This window comes from Odontesthes bonariensis, chromosome 21, assembly GCF_027942865.1.
Source record: "Odontesthes bonariensis isolate fOdoBon6 chromosome 21, fOdoBon6.hap1, whole genome shotgun sequence".
Lineage (NCBI taxonomy): Eukaryota > Metazoa > Chordata > Actinopteri > Atheriniformes > Atherinopsidae > Odontesthes > Odontesthes bonariensis.
The window spans coordinates 22,677,512-22,692,551 of NC_134526.1; the positions used below are offsets into that span (position 1 = coordinate 22,677,512).

At 45.0% G+C, this 15,040-nt stretch overlaps 1 protein-coding gene across 1 annotated transcript; it reads left to right on the forward strand.

The window, feature by feature from the left end:
* The first annotated feature begins 2,066 nt into the window (after nt 1-2,066).
* Nucleotides 2,067-6,132, forward strand: actb2 (actin, beta 2). The gene is made up of 6 exons (XM_075453127.1): nt 2,067-2,174; nt 3,548-3,677; nt 3,886-4,125; nt 4,515-4,953; nt 5,056-5,237; nt 5,331-6,132. Exons 2-6 carry the CDS (start codon nt 3,555-3,557, stop codon nt 5,472-5,474), a joined length of 1,128 nt encoding a protein of 375 aa, XP_075309242.1. The 5' UTR covers nt 2,067-2,174; nt 3,548-3,554; the 3' UTR covers nt 5,475-6,132.
* Nucleotides 6,133-15,040: the final 8,908 nt, after the last annotated feature.

Below are 15,040 nucleotides of genomic sequence, written 5' to 3' on the forward strand. Positions count from 1 at the left end.
TCCCACTGAAGAGTGTTGACAACACACTACTTAACCAGAGACTTCTCACTTACTACCAGAGAGCAGCGCAACACATGCAAATATTACTCAGCCAAACAGAAAACAAGCCAGGTAAACAAGCCAAATGTTCATTATCCAATTCATAGCAGTATGGGGCGGAGCCGTGACACATTGCATGGGCAAACACATTATGAATTTGAAAATCCAGTGCCACACCCTGAGGCAGGATTAAACATTTCCCAGCCAATCCCCGTTTATGTCATCACGGCAGCAGCACGGAGAGAGACAATCCTCTCAGCTTGTTTATGCTCAGATCTATTCAGATCTGTTCACTGTGTCACCTGAACCCACCACTTTTTCCTTTCTCGTTCCCTCATCCCAGAGATCTAATATTACCACAGCTACAACCAATATAAATGAACACGTGTTTCAAGCGGACATAGTCCGGAAATGTATAAGATTTGATTTTAAGCCTGTAAATCAGTAAGTGGAGGCAACGGACCTTTGGTCGCCACAAATGCCCTTATTTACATGCGTAAAACCTCTAACAGCTTTTGTATATGAGAGAAGCTCTGAGTCAGCATGAAGGAATAGGCAGGTACAGCCCTGATAGTTAAATTCAAAAACAACTTTTTTTCACCACCAAATGGTGATTTAGGTGTCTAGAAGCTGGGAAAGACTTAAAAAATGACCTTTGAGCACTGAATATGATGCTAAACGTTGCAGGGATCTGCAGGTTTACAGGGAAGTTAGCATGGTTTTGCTTCACACTGGAGAAACAGAAAACTAGATTTAATTTCAGACAAATGTGGGGGAGACAAATACGTTCATTTAAAGTCAACTCAACACAACGAATGAAGTCAGGAAAGAGAAGACAAGGCATGAAAAAAAGAATTGAAAAAACAAAGAGTTGATGCAACTGAGAGGAAGGGGAAGTGGTACCAGAGGAAGAGAAGAAGTAGCTATATGTGTCAGCGGACACAGTTACAGCTTTAAATGGCCACCAAGCCATTTTACCAATGCTCACGTTTTAGACGCACATAATGAAAAAGTGTGCTTGTTGACCATCATTACCTACTCAGGAAAAGAGACAGAGGGATGGGGAGAACAGAGAACGAGAAGGCTGAAAGTAAAGAACTAAAGCAGGGTTTCAAAGAACATCACACTGTGATCTAGTGGAGAATGATATTAAATATGGCAATGAATCAGAAATGTGAATTTTGCCAGCCGGCAGGCTCAAGGTTAGCCTTTGGAGCTGAGACTGAGATAGTGTCATTGTTCAGGATAAGCTTGAAAAGCCCCACTACTTTTATACATCAGGTCTAACTGTAATACAGAGGACCAGGAAGTGGGGGAAAAAAGGAAAATCAAAGGGATTTCACTTCAACTGGAGGCCTGTGAGTGTCAGTGGTGTCTGATTGAGGTGACCTATGTGAAGTAAATGGTCCTTCCCCATCCTGTGACAGAGCAGCTTTACAATCCCGTGTGTGTGTGTGTCTGTCTGGTCCAAGTCATTTGTTTAACCTGGTCATGGAGTCTTAAGGTGTTTTTTTTTTCAAAATGGACAGCAACATCAGCATCACATCGGCGCAAAGTGCTGTGTGAAATGTCAGATAATGTCAGGTTATTGTGGAGAGAGGAACCGGGAGAGAGAAAAGGCTTTGGATAAGTCTTGGGCCTTTGCAGCCTTCACAGGGAGGAGTCCTCTGTGCTGAGCCCTTTCAAATGACACAAGTTGTTGCCTAACTACTTAAAACAGCTGCAGAAAAGACGTATTTCATTCTTATCGACCTCTATACATATTTTTAAGTCTTTACATGAACAGGATATCATGAGATTAGACTTACTAGGCCTCACCACATCAATCCCTTCCCTTTTATTTTCTCCAATTCTTTGCTACTATCGCCTCCCTCTCTCTCCCTCGCTCACAAACCGCGAGCGTTCAGTGCACCACAGCGTGCACGCGACGTGCCCCAGTGCATGACGCTGGACCAATCAGAGGGCGTAATTCCGAAAGTTTACCTTTTATGGCGAGAGCCGGGCAACTGACGCAGTATAAAATTGAAGTGCCCACGGCCAGCAGATTCACTCTGAGCGCCGTCACACGCAGCTTGTGCGGGATATCATTTGCCTGAAACCGGTTCCCTTTAAGCGAAAAGCCCCCCACCCAAAAGGTAAGTCGATAGAAACCGTAATTTGCATGCTTCTAATTTTAGAACGACTACCAAGTAAACAATGAGAACAGTTTTGTTTGTTTTTGTTTAAATTGTCGTTTTGAAAAAAAATGTTTTTTTTAATTTAAATGTAAACCATGGCAGAGACCACGAGGTGCTTTGTCTTGCCAAATACAATATCTACTTCTGCTTAAAACTTTATCTACAGAAAAGGGCCTGTATTCTGGTTTGGTTTATCGATATGTTGGTACAAGTGACAAGTAAATTGACTGCTTCGCAGGTGCAACCGGTTTACGGTTAATGTTACCTTTAAAATCAACGGTGCTTCTTAAAGTCGGCAATGCATAGGTTTGTAACTTCGGCAGTATTTTTTTTATGGTGGCTTGCCTCTTATCCTTGAAGTAGTTTGGAGCCTCAAGTGGGGTTTGTCTGAATCCCGGCTCCCTTTGTGCGCACGATGCAGTGGGGTGTGACCTACTTTAGCATATTAGCCTAGCCATATCATGCTATCACGCCCTTCAGACTTGTAACGGTTACCGTTTTAATCACGGTTGCTTGTCATTTTAATGTATGATGAAAACCACTTAAACGTGTTAAGTTTTTCTTAATCACTGTTGCAGTTCACAATTCAAGTCGTATTCCAAATGGCGGCCAGAAATATTAGGCCAGAAAAGACGGTAATTCATTAAGTAATTAACCAAAAACCCAACATCTTGCCAGTTTAACACGAAAGAAGGAAACGGCGATTGGCAAATCATTCAGCGCCTGAAAAGGCGTGGCTTTCAGGAAATGGTTAATCAATCATAGACTCGAGACCATTCATGAGTTGGGTGGGGGAAGAGAAAAAAAAGAAAGGAAAAGTTTATTATGCAACCTTTTCAAACGTTTAACATAGAGACCAAAAGTTCTCCCTAAATTTCTAAATATGCAAATAGTCTCGTCAGCCTGTGCAGAAAACGAATCTGTCCACATTATGACGCAGTAATATCGAAGTAAAGATTTTTGATGGGTATTGGGTAACAATAGGAGGGGGCAGGGGGAAGTTAAACTGTATTGAACCGGAGGGAGTGGTCTCGCGGCGCCGGGTCTGATAATGTCGAACGTTCCTCTTTCTTGCTGTACTCTGGCCGCGCGCCACAGCGCCGGTAGCCGCAAAGCTGCTCAAAACCGAACCATGTCCTTATATGGTAACAACAGAATGCAGCACCACTTCCTTTTGTCTGGCTTGCTCGGAATGTGGGGCTGGAGCTCCACCTAGCGGCTAATTTTGCGCACTGCTGCTCTGACAGGAAGTGAGTTGATTGTAGAACAGCTGCCGATGGGAGGATGTGTGACTTCACTGTTAATGCTTTTTTTTTTTTTTTCTCTGACAGTTCAGCCATGGAAGATGAAATCGCCGCACTGGTTGTTGACAACGGATCTGGTATGTGCAAAGCCGGATTCGCTGGAGATGACGCCCCTCGTGCTGTCTTCCCCTCCATCGTCGGTCGCCCAAGGCATCAGGTTGGTGATGCACTGAACTCTAACTAAATGTTTCAAAACATAACTATTTCAAATTGACACTAATTGTTGAAATTATTTATTTTTGCAATGTATTCTCTTATTGAAACCCTATATATTTTTTTTATTATATTAGGGTTTCAATAAGATAATAACATGTGTTTAAGTGCAGTTGTTTACAAGTGTTTAATAAATTAACTGTCTTCTTTAGGGAGTGATGGTGGGCATGGGCCAGAAGGACAGCTACGTAGGTGATGAAGCCCAGAGCAAGAGGGGTATCCTGACCCTGAAGTACCCCATCGAGCACGGTATTGTGACCAACTGGGATGACATGGAGAAGATCTGGCATCACACCTTCTACAATGAGCTGAGAGTTGCCCCTGAGGAGCACCCTGTCCTGCTCACAGAGGCCCCCCTGAACCCCAAAGCCAACAGGGAGAAGATGACCCAGGTATAAACCCATGTTGCACAGATCGGTTGAGACTGTTGCCTCATCGCCTTCTTGGTTTCCTTCTCCATTCTCACTTCCTCATTCCTCCCTCTTCCTCCAGGACCTCTCTCCTATCAGATGATCTATCATCAACAGGTCTCTTGACTGTGTGCCTATCTGCACTTGTGTCTAAAGTTTAGCAGCGCTAGTTGATAAGCACTTGATGACATGACTTTTCTTGACATGCACTAGTGTGAAGGAATGTTTATATTCTGCACAGTTTTCTACTAACTTCAGTCTGAGCCTCACTCTAAATGCATGTAGTGAGTGCAGTGGCCACAATCCAGACAGCTTTGTTTTGAACAAACTAACTTTTTTTTTTTTTTTTTTTTTTTTTTCCCTCCTTGCAGATCATGTTTGAGACCTTCAACACCCCCGCCATGTACGTTGCCATCCAGGCTGTGCTGTCCCTGTATGCCTCTGGTCGTACCACTGGTATCGTCATGGACTCCGGTGATGGTGTGACCCACACAGTGCCCATCTATGAGGGTTACGCCCTGCCCCACGCCATCCTGCGTCTGGACTTGGCCGGCCGCGACCTCACAGACTACCTCATGAAGATCCTGACAGAGCGTGGCTATTCCTTCACCACCACAGCTGAGAGGGAAATCGTGCGTGACATCAAGGAGAAGCTGTGCTACGTTGCCCTGGACTTCGAGCAGGAGATGGGAACCGCTGCCTCCTCTTCCTCCCTGGAGAAGAGCTACGAGCTGCCTGACGGACAGGTCATCACCATTGGCAATGAGAGGTTCCGTTGCCCAGAGGCCCTCTTCCAGCCTTCCTTCCTTGGTATGTACTCATACGAGTAACCCAACATGGCTTTCATGCTAAATGAAAGTTCAGGCATCGCTTTCCATACACCACTTGCTGACAGTGTTCATCTGCTCTTAGGTATGGAGTCCTGCGGAATCCACGAGACCACCTACAACAGCATCATGAAGTGCGACGTTGACATCCGTAAGGACCTGTACGCCAACACCGTGCTGTCTGGAGGTACCACCATGTACCCCGGCATCGCCGACAGGATGCAGAAGGAGATCACAGCCCTGGCCCCATCCACCATGAAGATCAAGGTTGGTTGACTTGCTACGAGCGGTTTTATTTACCACTTTAACATGCACCTAAACTACTTTGGTAGCCATATAACTCTTGCTTTGTTTCTACAGATCATTGCTCCACCAGAGCGTAAATACTCTGTCTGGATCGGAGGCTCCATCCTGGCCTCCCTGTCCACCTTCCAGCAGATGTGGATCAGCAAGCAGGAGTACGATGAGTCTGGCCCCTCCATTGTCCACCGCAAATGCTTCTAAACAGACTGTTCCTCCTCCCCAACCAAACGCCCAACAACTTCAGCTCTGTGCAAAACAACCACACCACACATTTCTCATACACACTTGGGCGCAGAGCCTAGATGACCAACTCATTGGCATGGCTTCAGTTATTTTTGGCGCTTGACTCAGGATTTAAAAAAAAAAAGAAAAAAAACTGGAACGATGAAGGAGACAGTAATGTTTTTGGCTAGGTTTAAAACACCCCAGGGTTCTGCAGTTGCATCTGGGGACTTAAAATGTACATTTTGTTTTTCTTTGAGTCATTCCAAATGTTTGTTAACTGCATTGTTCGACACATGATTCCAAATGTTAACTGCATTGTTCAGACACATATTTGCCTCTGTGAAGGCTGCCCAGTGGTTGGCGCATACTTAAACATGGTTGTAGTATCGCTTATATGTAAATTATGTCTGGGTTTTTTGTACTTTCAGCCTTAAAAAATATCTTGGTCCTGTTTAATTTTTTTGTTTTGTTATGCAAAAACCCAACTGTGACCTTCTTCCCCCTGTTGGAGGTTTCATCCCTGGGTGGTGGGGCAAGGGGTCCTGAAATGCTGGGGTAACATGGGGTGCCAGACCAGTGGGGCCAACCTGTACACTGACTAAATCCCAATAAAGTGCACATGTGTTCCGACATATTTGACTGTCTCATTCTCTTCTGTTCAACATGGTTTTGACTAAACTGGTAAAGAAAGCTGTCAATATTGTTAAATGGTAACTTTGGTATTGATCTTATCTGTAGAAACTTATTTTGCCTTGATGGCTGGAAATGCACTGCTTTCACTTTAAAGGCATCAAATTAAGACTTTACTAACATACTTTTACTTTTTTTTTTTTTTTTTTAACTTTAAAACTTATCTATACTATTCCCAGCAAGTTAATTATCTGTCTTCAGCTGAAACGGCTTATAAACCAGGGGCTAATATTCAGTCCTGTAAATGCAATGCTTCATGTATTGCCTGTAATTGGCTTCTCTTCCAAACAGGTAGTGAAGTTGTCTACTTCAAAAGTCTAACAAACTTTATATGGACTACTACTTGCAGTGGTGGACCAAACACCCTAGTTGCTGCAAAGAACTTTTGCAAATGCAGCTGTAAGATATTACAAACATGCAACCAAATTCAATCTATGGAACAACGGTTGTAATTTTCCAATCAGACCACTGGTGTGGTGGTATTGTGACACATTGAAAAGTTTGAGGGTGTCGGCCTTTCACATTAAACCACCCTGGCAGTTATTGTCCATAGAATGCCCTACACGACTCTGTAAATCCAAACTGTAAAATAAAGGTGGCGACTGCACCGATTCACTCTACATTACCAAAGCAGAACTATCGTTGAGTCTCGTGTGCATTTTTCTGCCTTGTGCTTCAGGTATGCTGCAGTACTGTTTCAGATGACTGTAAAAGTATTCTCGCAAAGGTCAGAGAAGGCTCCAACTAATCCAGTCACTAAATATATCAAAACCTGAAAACCCTTTCCCAAATGTTTTCGTGCACTCCAGAAGTGCAGCACTGGATAATCTGCTTTATGTCAATGCTCTCTGACTTAAGTATTTATTTTTCTAAAATGTCCTGATTGATTTTTCTGCAGCAGTTGCACAGTTCGGACAACAGATGGCGGTAAAGGCTCATCGGAGAAAACGAGGATGACGTTTTTTATTGTGTTATTTATTTCTACGCATGGACACAGACTTATCCAAGGCTGGTTCAAAAAAGATACTTTGCTGATACACAACCGTTTCCTGTGCTCTTCCAAAAATGGATCTTCACATTTCTATATTACAGGGGTGGAAGGGGGAACCAGATAGACGTGTGAGGTGGGTGGAGGAGGGAGCAGCCCCCATCCTCATGCTCTGTGCATCATATCCTGTTTCTGTGTATGACAGCACAACTCCACGGCTAACCAAAGTCACGCTGCATCCATTAATCAGGATGTCCTACTTTCATGCAGCACTCTGGGCTGAATGATGGTCTATTTGGCCTGTACACACATGCAAAAGAGAGTGCCTGCACTGATGCGAATTCACATATCCGCACAGGCCGGTGGTGCATTCACATACAGATTGAGGATCAAGTGTACTTTGGTATTGGTAATTTATTCCATCTCACTGCGGCTCCCACCTCCAGCCCACCACACCCCTGTGATTCTGCTGAGACTGCTTCCCTCTGATATCCTTTTACTGCCACGCCAGCAAAACACTCACCGTCAGGGAAACAGTGTTTGGCATACGAGTGCATGCGTGTGTGCGTGCAGTGTGTGCGTGCAGTGCAGTGCAGTGTGGTGCGCAATATGTGCGAGCTCAACTATACCCCATTACTCCTGTGCTTGTCTGGGTTATCGCGCTTGTGCGAGTGTGAGCACTGCAGCTACTCGGTTCAAAAACATCTGTTATAACTCGACATGTCTCCCTTGAGAAAGGACACAGAAGTGGTAGAAGGGGGTGGGGGGTAGTTTTTCAGAAAGCGAGGCACCATTTACTACAGCTGTGGCGCTTGGGCGCAGATCTGATGGTCAGATCCGCCCAGGCTGCAGTTCTGCTCTTTCTCCAACAGATGGCGCTGCTGCACCAGATGTAGCCGCTTGACAGCTGAGCTGAGTGAAAGGCAAATAGAGGGCTACTGACAGAGAAAAATAGATCCTATGTAAATGCAGCACATCCTCTTTTATTTGGAAGGCTTCAGAGTGACTTTCATTCTGCAGAAGATGACGTGGTCAGAGCGCTGCGCCACCTCTGCACGGTTACCCAGGTGATATTTCTGGCCGTAAAACTAGCCGTGTTCCTCTTCTTCTATAAACCCGGTGAGATATGCATCAGGAAGTATTGCGGATTAAGTAGCTCTGACACATCCCAGCTGAACTGTTACCAGCAGGATGTGTCTGTTGCATCAGTGCATCCTTCTTGCTTGCGGCGAGGCTGGATGGGTTTTTTTATTCTAAAAAAAAAACAAAAAAACAAAAGAAAAACACGATTTCACAGAGCTCTAACCGCATGAGTCAGGAGCAGGTACCAAAAATACACAACCCGTGCACTGCAAGCTTGCTCGAGCACCCTCTCCGTGCACGGTTGACTGAATCCTTTCCCCGCATGGGTGTGTTTTCATGATTTCCTTATGTGAGTTTGAAGAATATTGTGCTGGTGGAAATTCTCCTCAGATTTGATTGCTCTATTTGTTGTAGCCGAAGCTGATTTTACAGAAACTCTAACACCAAAACCTAATTTTGCACGCCTGTCAGGGAAGCGTGTCTACAGCCAGCTGCTTGTCCCCCAGCGGAAAGCTCAACCCCCCCTCTCTACATCCACCCACCCAACCATGACTCCCTCGAACCTCACAAGCGGTCCATCATAAAATGCTGCGAGGCGCTGCCTGCCTGATGATTGACAGGTGCCCCGTGAGAACCATGTGTCGACATGTGAGGGAGTTGTGGTGTGATGTCAGGCGTTACAGACTCACTTGTATGTATGTTCCATGTGTGAGGGTTTGCTCCTATTTTAGTCCATCTGAGAACGTGACCCTGCAGTTAGCAGAAATTAGAAATAAACGTCAGAATAGCTCGATGTAGTGGAAATGTGTTGGGCCTCAATTGACAATTAAACAATATTGTAAAAAAACAACAACAACTCAAATAACTGGAATGAATGATTTGCCAATCTCAATAACTAATAATATTCTCTGAATAGAACATAGGAAGCATATCGCTGAGAGTGTTTTTACCATCTTATACATAAAACATTAGCTCTTTTTGAATTAGATGGCAGCAACTTGCCTCAGAAAAGTTGGGATGGGCTCCACAAAAAGTCAGTAACATGACTGGGAGTAAAAAGAGCACCTCAGAGAGGTGGAGTCTCACAGAGTTCGCAGTCAAAAAACTGCATCTTCCAACTGGAGCAAAGTCTAAGTCAAATTTATTTGTATAGCACATTTCATGTACAAAACAATTCAAAGTGCTTTACATAAAATAAAAGCATTGCAGCAGGGAGTGGAAGAAGCATTAAAAATATGTAAAAGAATATGAAGAGAAACAAATAAATAATTTAAATGATTAAAAACAAGCAACAGTCCAGATAAGTTCAAAGATATCGTGCAGATTTCATGCATAGACACATGAGAAAAGAAATGTTTTTAACCTGGATTTAAAAATGTCTCCATTTGGTGAAAGTTTAATCTCCACTGGTAGTTTGTTCCACTTGTTTGCAGCATAACAGCTAAATGCTGCTTCTCCATGTTTAGTCTGGACTCTGGACTGGACCAGCTGACCTGAGTCCTTGGATCTAAGAGCTCTGCTATAGGTTTATATTCTCTGAGTAATTTCAGAACAATGTTTTCTGAACACAAGATTTGTCAAAGTACATAATATCAGCCAAAGATTCAGAGAATCTGGAGACATGTCTGTGCACAATGAGCACAGGTGAACATCAGTGCTGGATGCCTGTGATTTTTCGAGCCCCAGGGCAGAACTGCACAGGAGCCAATGGGCTCGGGGACACTCCCCAGAGATCAGTGACATCCACAAATACAGGTTAAAGCTCCTTTGCAAACAACAATCCGTAGGTGAACGGGATCCTGAAACGTCACAGTCTTCATCTGGAACAAGGGCCCACTACAAAATGCACTGAGGCAAACTGGCAATCATGGCAAGGCAACGAGGAGGGGAGCCATACGGGCCTGTTACCATTCGAAACGAGCTTCCATTCTTTACGAAGCAGTGAAATGTCTCACTTTCAACTTTTGCATGTAGGCTACTTTTCTGGGCTCTATTGTGAATACAACACTGATTTATTAGATTATTATCATTGCATCTTAGCTTAATTTACATTTCGTACACAGCCCCCTATTTGAATTGAGGTTATTGATGTTTACTGGGGAATATACATCTATAGATATACATATATAATACATATATATTGGAGTTTTATTCGCAGATTACCCCAAGTGAGATGTGGTCACTTTAGTGCTTCTGCTGATAGGTGCGTGCTTATGCAAGAGGACTTTCTTTTATTTGATGTATCCCTTTTTTTCCCTCTCCAGAGAGGACTGAATTAATGAATGCTCTCCTTCCTGCCCTCTTCCCCGCGGGTTAATGCATCCAGAGCCCCAGAGACAATCCGATAGTCTGTCTGCCAAATCAACTCATTTATCTGATCCTTCAGCTGATGTGACGCAATAAAAAACCGAACCCCAGCTCTGACACTTTGGCAGCCTCTCAGTAGGAGGTGGAGCGCGCCGTTCAGGTAAGAGCCGGACCAACAAGATGGATGTTGTCGCTGGAGTTGGGGGGAGTGGGGGGTAAAATGTACTTGCTAAAATATTGAGTCAGCGGTCTCCTTGTTCCTGAGCTGAGGAGCCTAATCTTCAGCAAACATTGTAGTTTTTCTACCAGGCGCTCATTGTGTGACCGTGTGACCTCCCGCTGAGGACTGACCCCCTGCCTTGTACCTCAACCCTGCCATAACCTTCTTTTTTTTTCTTTTCTTTTTCCGCGGGTCATGACACGCTTTAAGCTTCAACTGCGAATAAATCACTGAAGAAATGCGCCCGGAGCGCCATAAGAGAAAAACAAAAATGTTTATTTTGGCTTATCTCGCCGATTTCTGAAAATGAATTAGAGCAAGACTATGATTAAACACGTGTTTATTCTACAGCAAATGACGGTTTTAACCCTGGGACTATGTTTAGAGTTAAAACCGCGTGTTAAAAAGATGTTGTTTTTTTTTTTTTTTACATATAAAACTGCTGCCATAATTGCCACCCCGTGTCACCAAACCCACAGCAACGTGGAGAAGAGAAACCCCTGTGAGAGGAAAACAACAAGGAGACGAAACCTGCCTCGCTCGCGGAGGAGTGAAAAGAGAGCAACAATGGGGCCCTAATTTGAAGCCATTGTCTGAATTCCCAGTCGGAGCGATTTGCAGAACAAAGGCCCGCTTGGTCCCCTCGGACTGTCCGGGACATCACTTCTGATCTCCGCCTGGTAATTCCCTCCCCGGGTCTGATCAGGGGTTGCAGAACCTGCGAGCAGACTGGCCGGCGGGGTGACGGTTGTGGCCTCGTCCACACGCTCGTCTCTCGTGGCGGAGTTATGGAGTCCAATTGAGCGAGCGAATTTTCTCGTCGGAACCCGAAAAGCGGTCGCACTTTCCCCGCTTCCTTCCGCGAGCAGGCGTCCGTGGCGGCTGCGCTGCTTTCCCTGCTCTCCGTTCGCGTTGAAACGCTTTCTTTCCCCTGTTAGAGGGGCGCCTTGAAACAGACACGCTGCGGGAGGAGGAGAGGGGAGGGGGGTACAATGGGCAACTTGAAACTGACTCAGAATTTTTTTTTCAGTTTTTTTTTTTATCAAACATTGCAACTATGTAACACGGAGCGGTGTACTTCAGAGGGAACTTTGAGATAATAAAAAGCCGCTATTCCAACTGTGTTATGCGCCAAAAGGAGCAGTGAGGTCATGTGAGAAGGTTTAAGAGCCCCCAGTCGACACCAAAGACTTGACCCACCCTGCGCGCCCCCATAACGCCCTCTTCTGAATTTTAACGTAATGGTACTAAATGAGTAGGCTACGGCACTTTCCTCCTCTTCTTATGCAAATGTGTGCTGTTTGTCCCCGCAGACTTGGACACGGTACTAGGAGACACCCAGCCTTGGTTCACCTACAGCCTGCGGTTAGCTCATTTGCATACCCAAAGCGTGGCATTAGCCTATTCCTCGCCGAGAGATGGATTCAGTGTATCAAAAATGCCACCATCACGAAGGTGACTGCAATGACAAGTCTCGGCTGATTGGTGGCTGATTTGATAAAAGGCACAGGGTGCTTTTGAAAGCTGAAAAAAAAAAGTCTGAATGACTGATTTTATGTCAGCAAATGGACACACTTCACGTACAGTGCAGACCGATCTGTCGGTGAAAACGACGCCAAAAATGTTCAAGGGCCCCTCGGAAAACGGTGACGTCGTTACGTCGAGTTTTGATTTGGAAGCGACGGGATGGCGCGTTGTTCCCATCCCACGAGAGTGGGGAGCGGAGATAACCTAAGAAAAAGTCACTTACTGCGGCTGAGTTAAATATTAACTACTTCCTGGTGAGTAAAACTGAGGTCCACGTTAAAGAACTGTTCAATAACAATATTAAGGGTTGGATTCTCTTTCTCACTCTGCGATCTTTGAACGCTCATTATAATCGGCGTGGAAGTGCGTAGGGTGCAGTCACACACACAAACACGCGCACATACACACATACATAGGCCTATAAAAAAAAGGAGAACCCTCTGCTTGTTTTGATCATTCAGTCTTGAAGGGAGAGGGGACCTTGAAACTGCTCAACCTCCTTGCTCCATAATTGGTTTTATAGTGCTGGCGGGCTGCCAGAGTGCGGTTTTTTTTAATACACTGGGGGATGTTGATTGACACTTGGCTCAGCCAGTCAGACAGGACCTGCTCGAAACGTCCAGGGCTGGGCGGCAGTGAAGGAGATGGGCGGGGCTTGTAAAACAATGCTGTGTTTCATTGCTGAGGAGGACGAGCCAGGGGCTTTCTCTCCCCCCTCAGTTATCCCCCAGTTTACCTTCGGACTAGCCTGTAATGGACTACTCCAGTTTTCCCAGCAACCTGGACGGACTTTGAGAATCGTTGGCTTATTTAGGTCCCTCACCGACGTTTCTCTCCATTAAAGTAAGCGCTCGTCGTGCCTTGTTTTTTTTTTTCCTCATTCTTCTCCTGTTTGCCTTTTCTTTTCTCAGCTAAAATGTCAACGTTGTCGGCGTTTTTAAAACCTAAACTGGAGCCTTAAAGCGATTACAAAGGGCGCGGAGGGGTTGTTTTTTTAATGCTTCCTACACGTTGGAATTTTTAGGGGGCTGTTGTCGATGTGAAAAAAAAAAACCCTCCGCTTTCGAGACGTTTCCTCCGAGAAAGTTTTGTGTGTGTGTGTTTCAATGGAACCGTGAAAAAGTTTGAAACGTGGCTGAAATGCCGAGCTCCTCCGCCCGCCGCCGCCGTGCCGCGGGGATCCCAACCGAGCCCAACACAATGTAGCCTAACTTACCTTCGGAAAGGGCTTCGGGGCGCTTGCGGGTCAACATTTGTGCCTGGTTGTGTTTTTGTTAAGTGGGGGGGACAAAAAACAAACAAACAAAAAAGAAAAAGGTTTTTTTTTGTGTTTTCTGAACGAGCCCTTCTTCGGATCCCGCCCGCTTGGATATCACGAGTCATTGGTCTTGTGTGTTTTCTTGCAGCCTTTGAAGGTTAACCTGACTGTAGCTACTCTTGTTTTTCTCCCCTTCTTTACTTTTATAAACAGAAAGTTAGAACTTGCAGTGTTTAGACTGAGGTTAATTTTAGCAAGTGTCTTTTTAAACGGCTAGACTCTTAAAGATGCCATTTTTTTTCGTGTCCTTGTTGCCTCGGCTGAAGTCGCAGTTGCTTAAAGTAGCCTAACTTTTATTATATCCTATATATTTATATTCTAGTGTGACGTGTACACATGATAGCTTAGTTAAGATTGGCTTTATGTGATTTTAAACTGTTAGTGAAAATCGATTAAAATGAATTAAGATTCAAAACGTCGGCTGTAGCTACACTTCGGGTTCACGTCGAAATAAACTGAATTGTCTGCTAATTGACGGAGTAAAACGCATTGCTGTGTATTGGTACTGCTTCAAGACGTCTGTCTTTAAAATGTAAACCCGTCGGTAATGCGCATTGCTACCCGTGTTTACTTGTTCGGTTGTGATTTCTTACCCTGGGCAGCACCCATGTCCAGAGGCGAAGTAAGCTGTCCCGAATTCGCATCTGCGGGCAACAAAACACCGCGAACCCCGCTGATTAATGATGCAGGCTTCTGCGGCCGTATTTATTTTTAACCCGTTTGAAATTTATATTTGATGCGCCTCAAGTATTTATGGTGTATTGGTTTACAGGGCTGCTCGGCCGCGCCGCCTGAGCTCGTCGGTTTACTGTTTTGGGGAAACAGCTGGGTAATCGGAAAGAGAAGAAGAAGGAAAAAAAAAAGAATAGGTCGTTGAAATTGGTTGTTTCGCGTTTGGATCTGACGGTGTGTTGTTTTGTTTTTTTTTTTTCATGGCGGCCGCAGAGCCGCTGGCCGCTCCTCCTGGTTGTTTCTCGGGGAAGCAGAGCTCCAGAGCGGCTGCCTGCTCGGTGTGCCGTCGGGAGGGGGTTGAGGGTGGGTGGGTGTTGGTGGAGTGCCGCTCAGACATCACATCATGAAAATATAAATATAAGTTAAAGCCGCATTAAGGTCTGTGTTTAGGACGCGGCGGGAGCAACTATCACTGTCTGACTTGAGAGCAGCTGATATTATGCGTTTAGTTTTTGAAGTGTTTTTTCCAAACTGCGTCATTGCACTGATGGGCCGCATTTTCGCTGGAAAGAGGAGAAATCCCTAAAAACTATCAGTTTCCAACTGTTTGCTTGCTCCCCGCACTGTTGCCCTGCAGTGAGATTGTATATCAAGTGATGTTTGTCCCCCGTTGTGTTTTGTAGGTCAGCAGTATGGCTGAAAAGGAGTCCGAATCGCCTGGGAAACTAAAGACATTA

Coding starts and splice junctions, on each gene's coding strand:
- actb2 (XM_075453127.1), top strand. CDS start 3,555: ATGGAAGATGAAATCGCCGCACTGGTTGTTGACAACGGATCTGGTATG. Junction 4,954..5,055: donor CTTCCAGCCTTCCTTCCTTG/GTATGTACTCAT, acceptor ATCTGCTCTTAG/GTATGGAGTCCTGCGGAATC. Junction 5,238..5,330: donor CATCCACCATGAAGATCAAG/GTTGGTTGACTT, acceptor TTGTTTCTACAG/ATCATTGCTCCACCAGAGCG.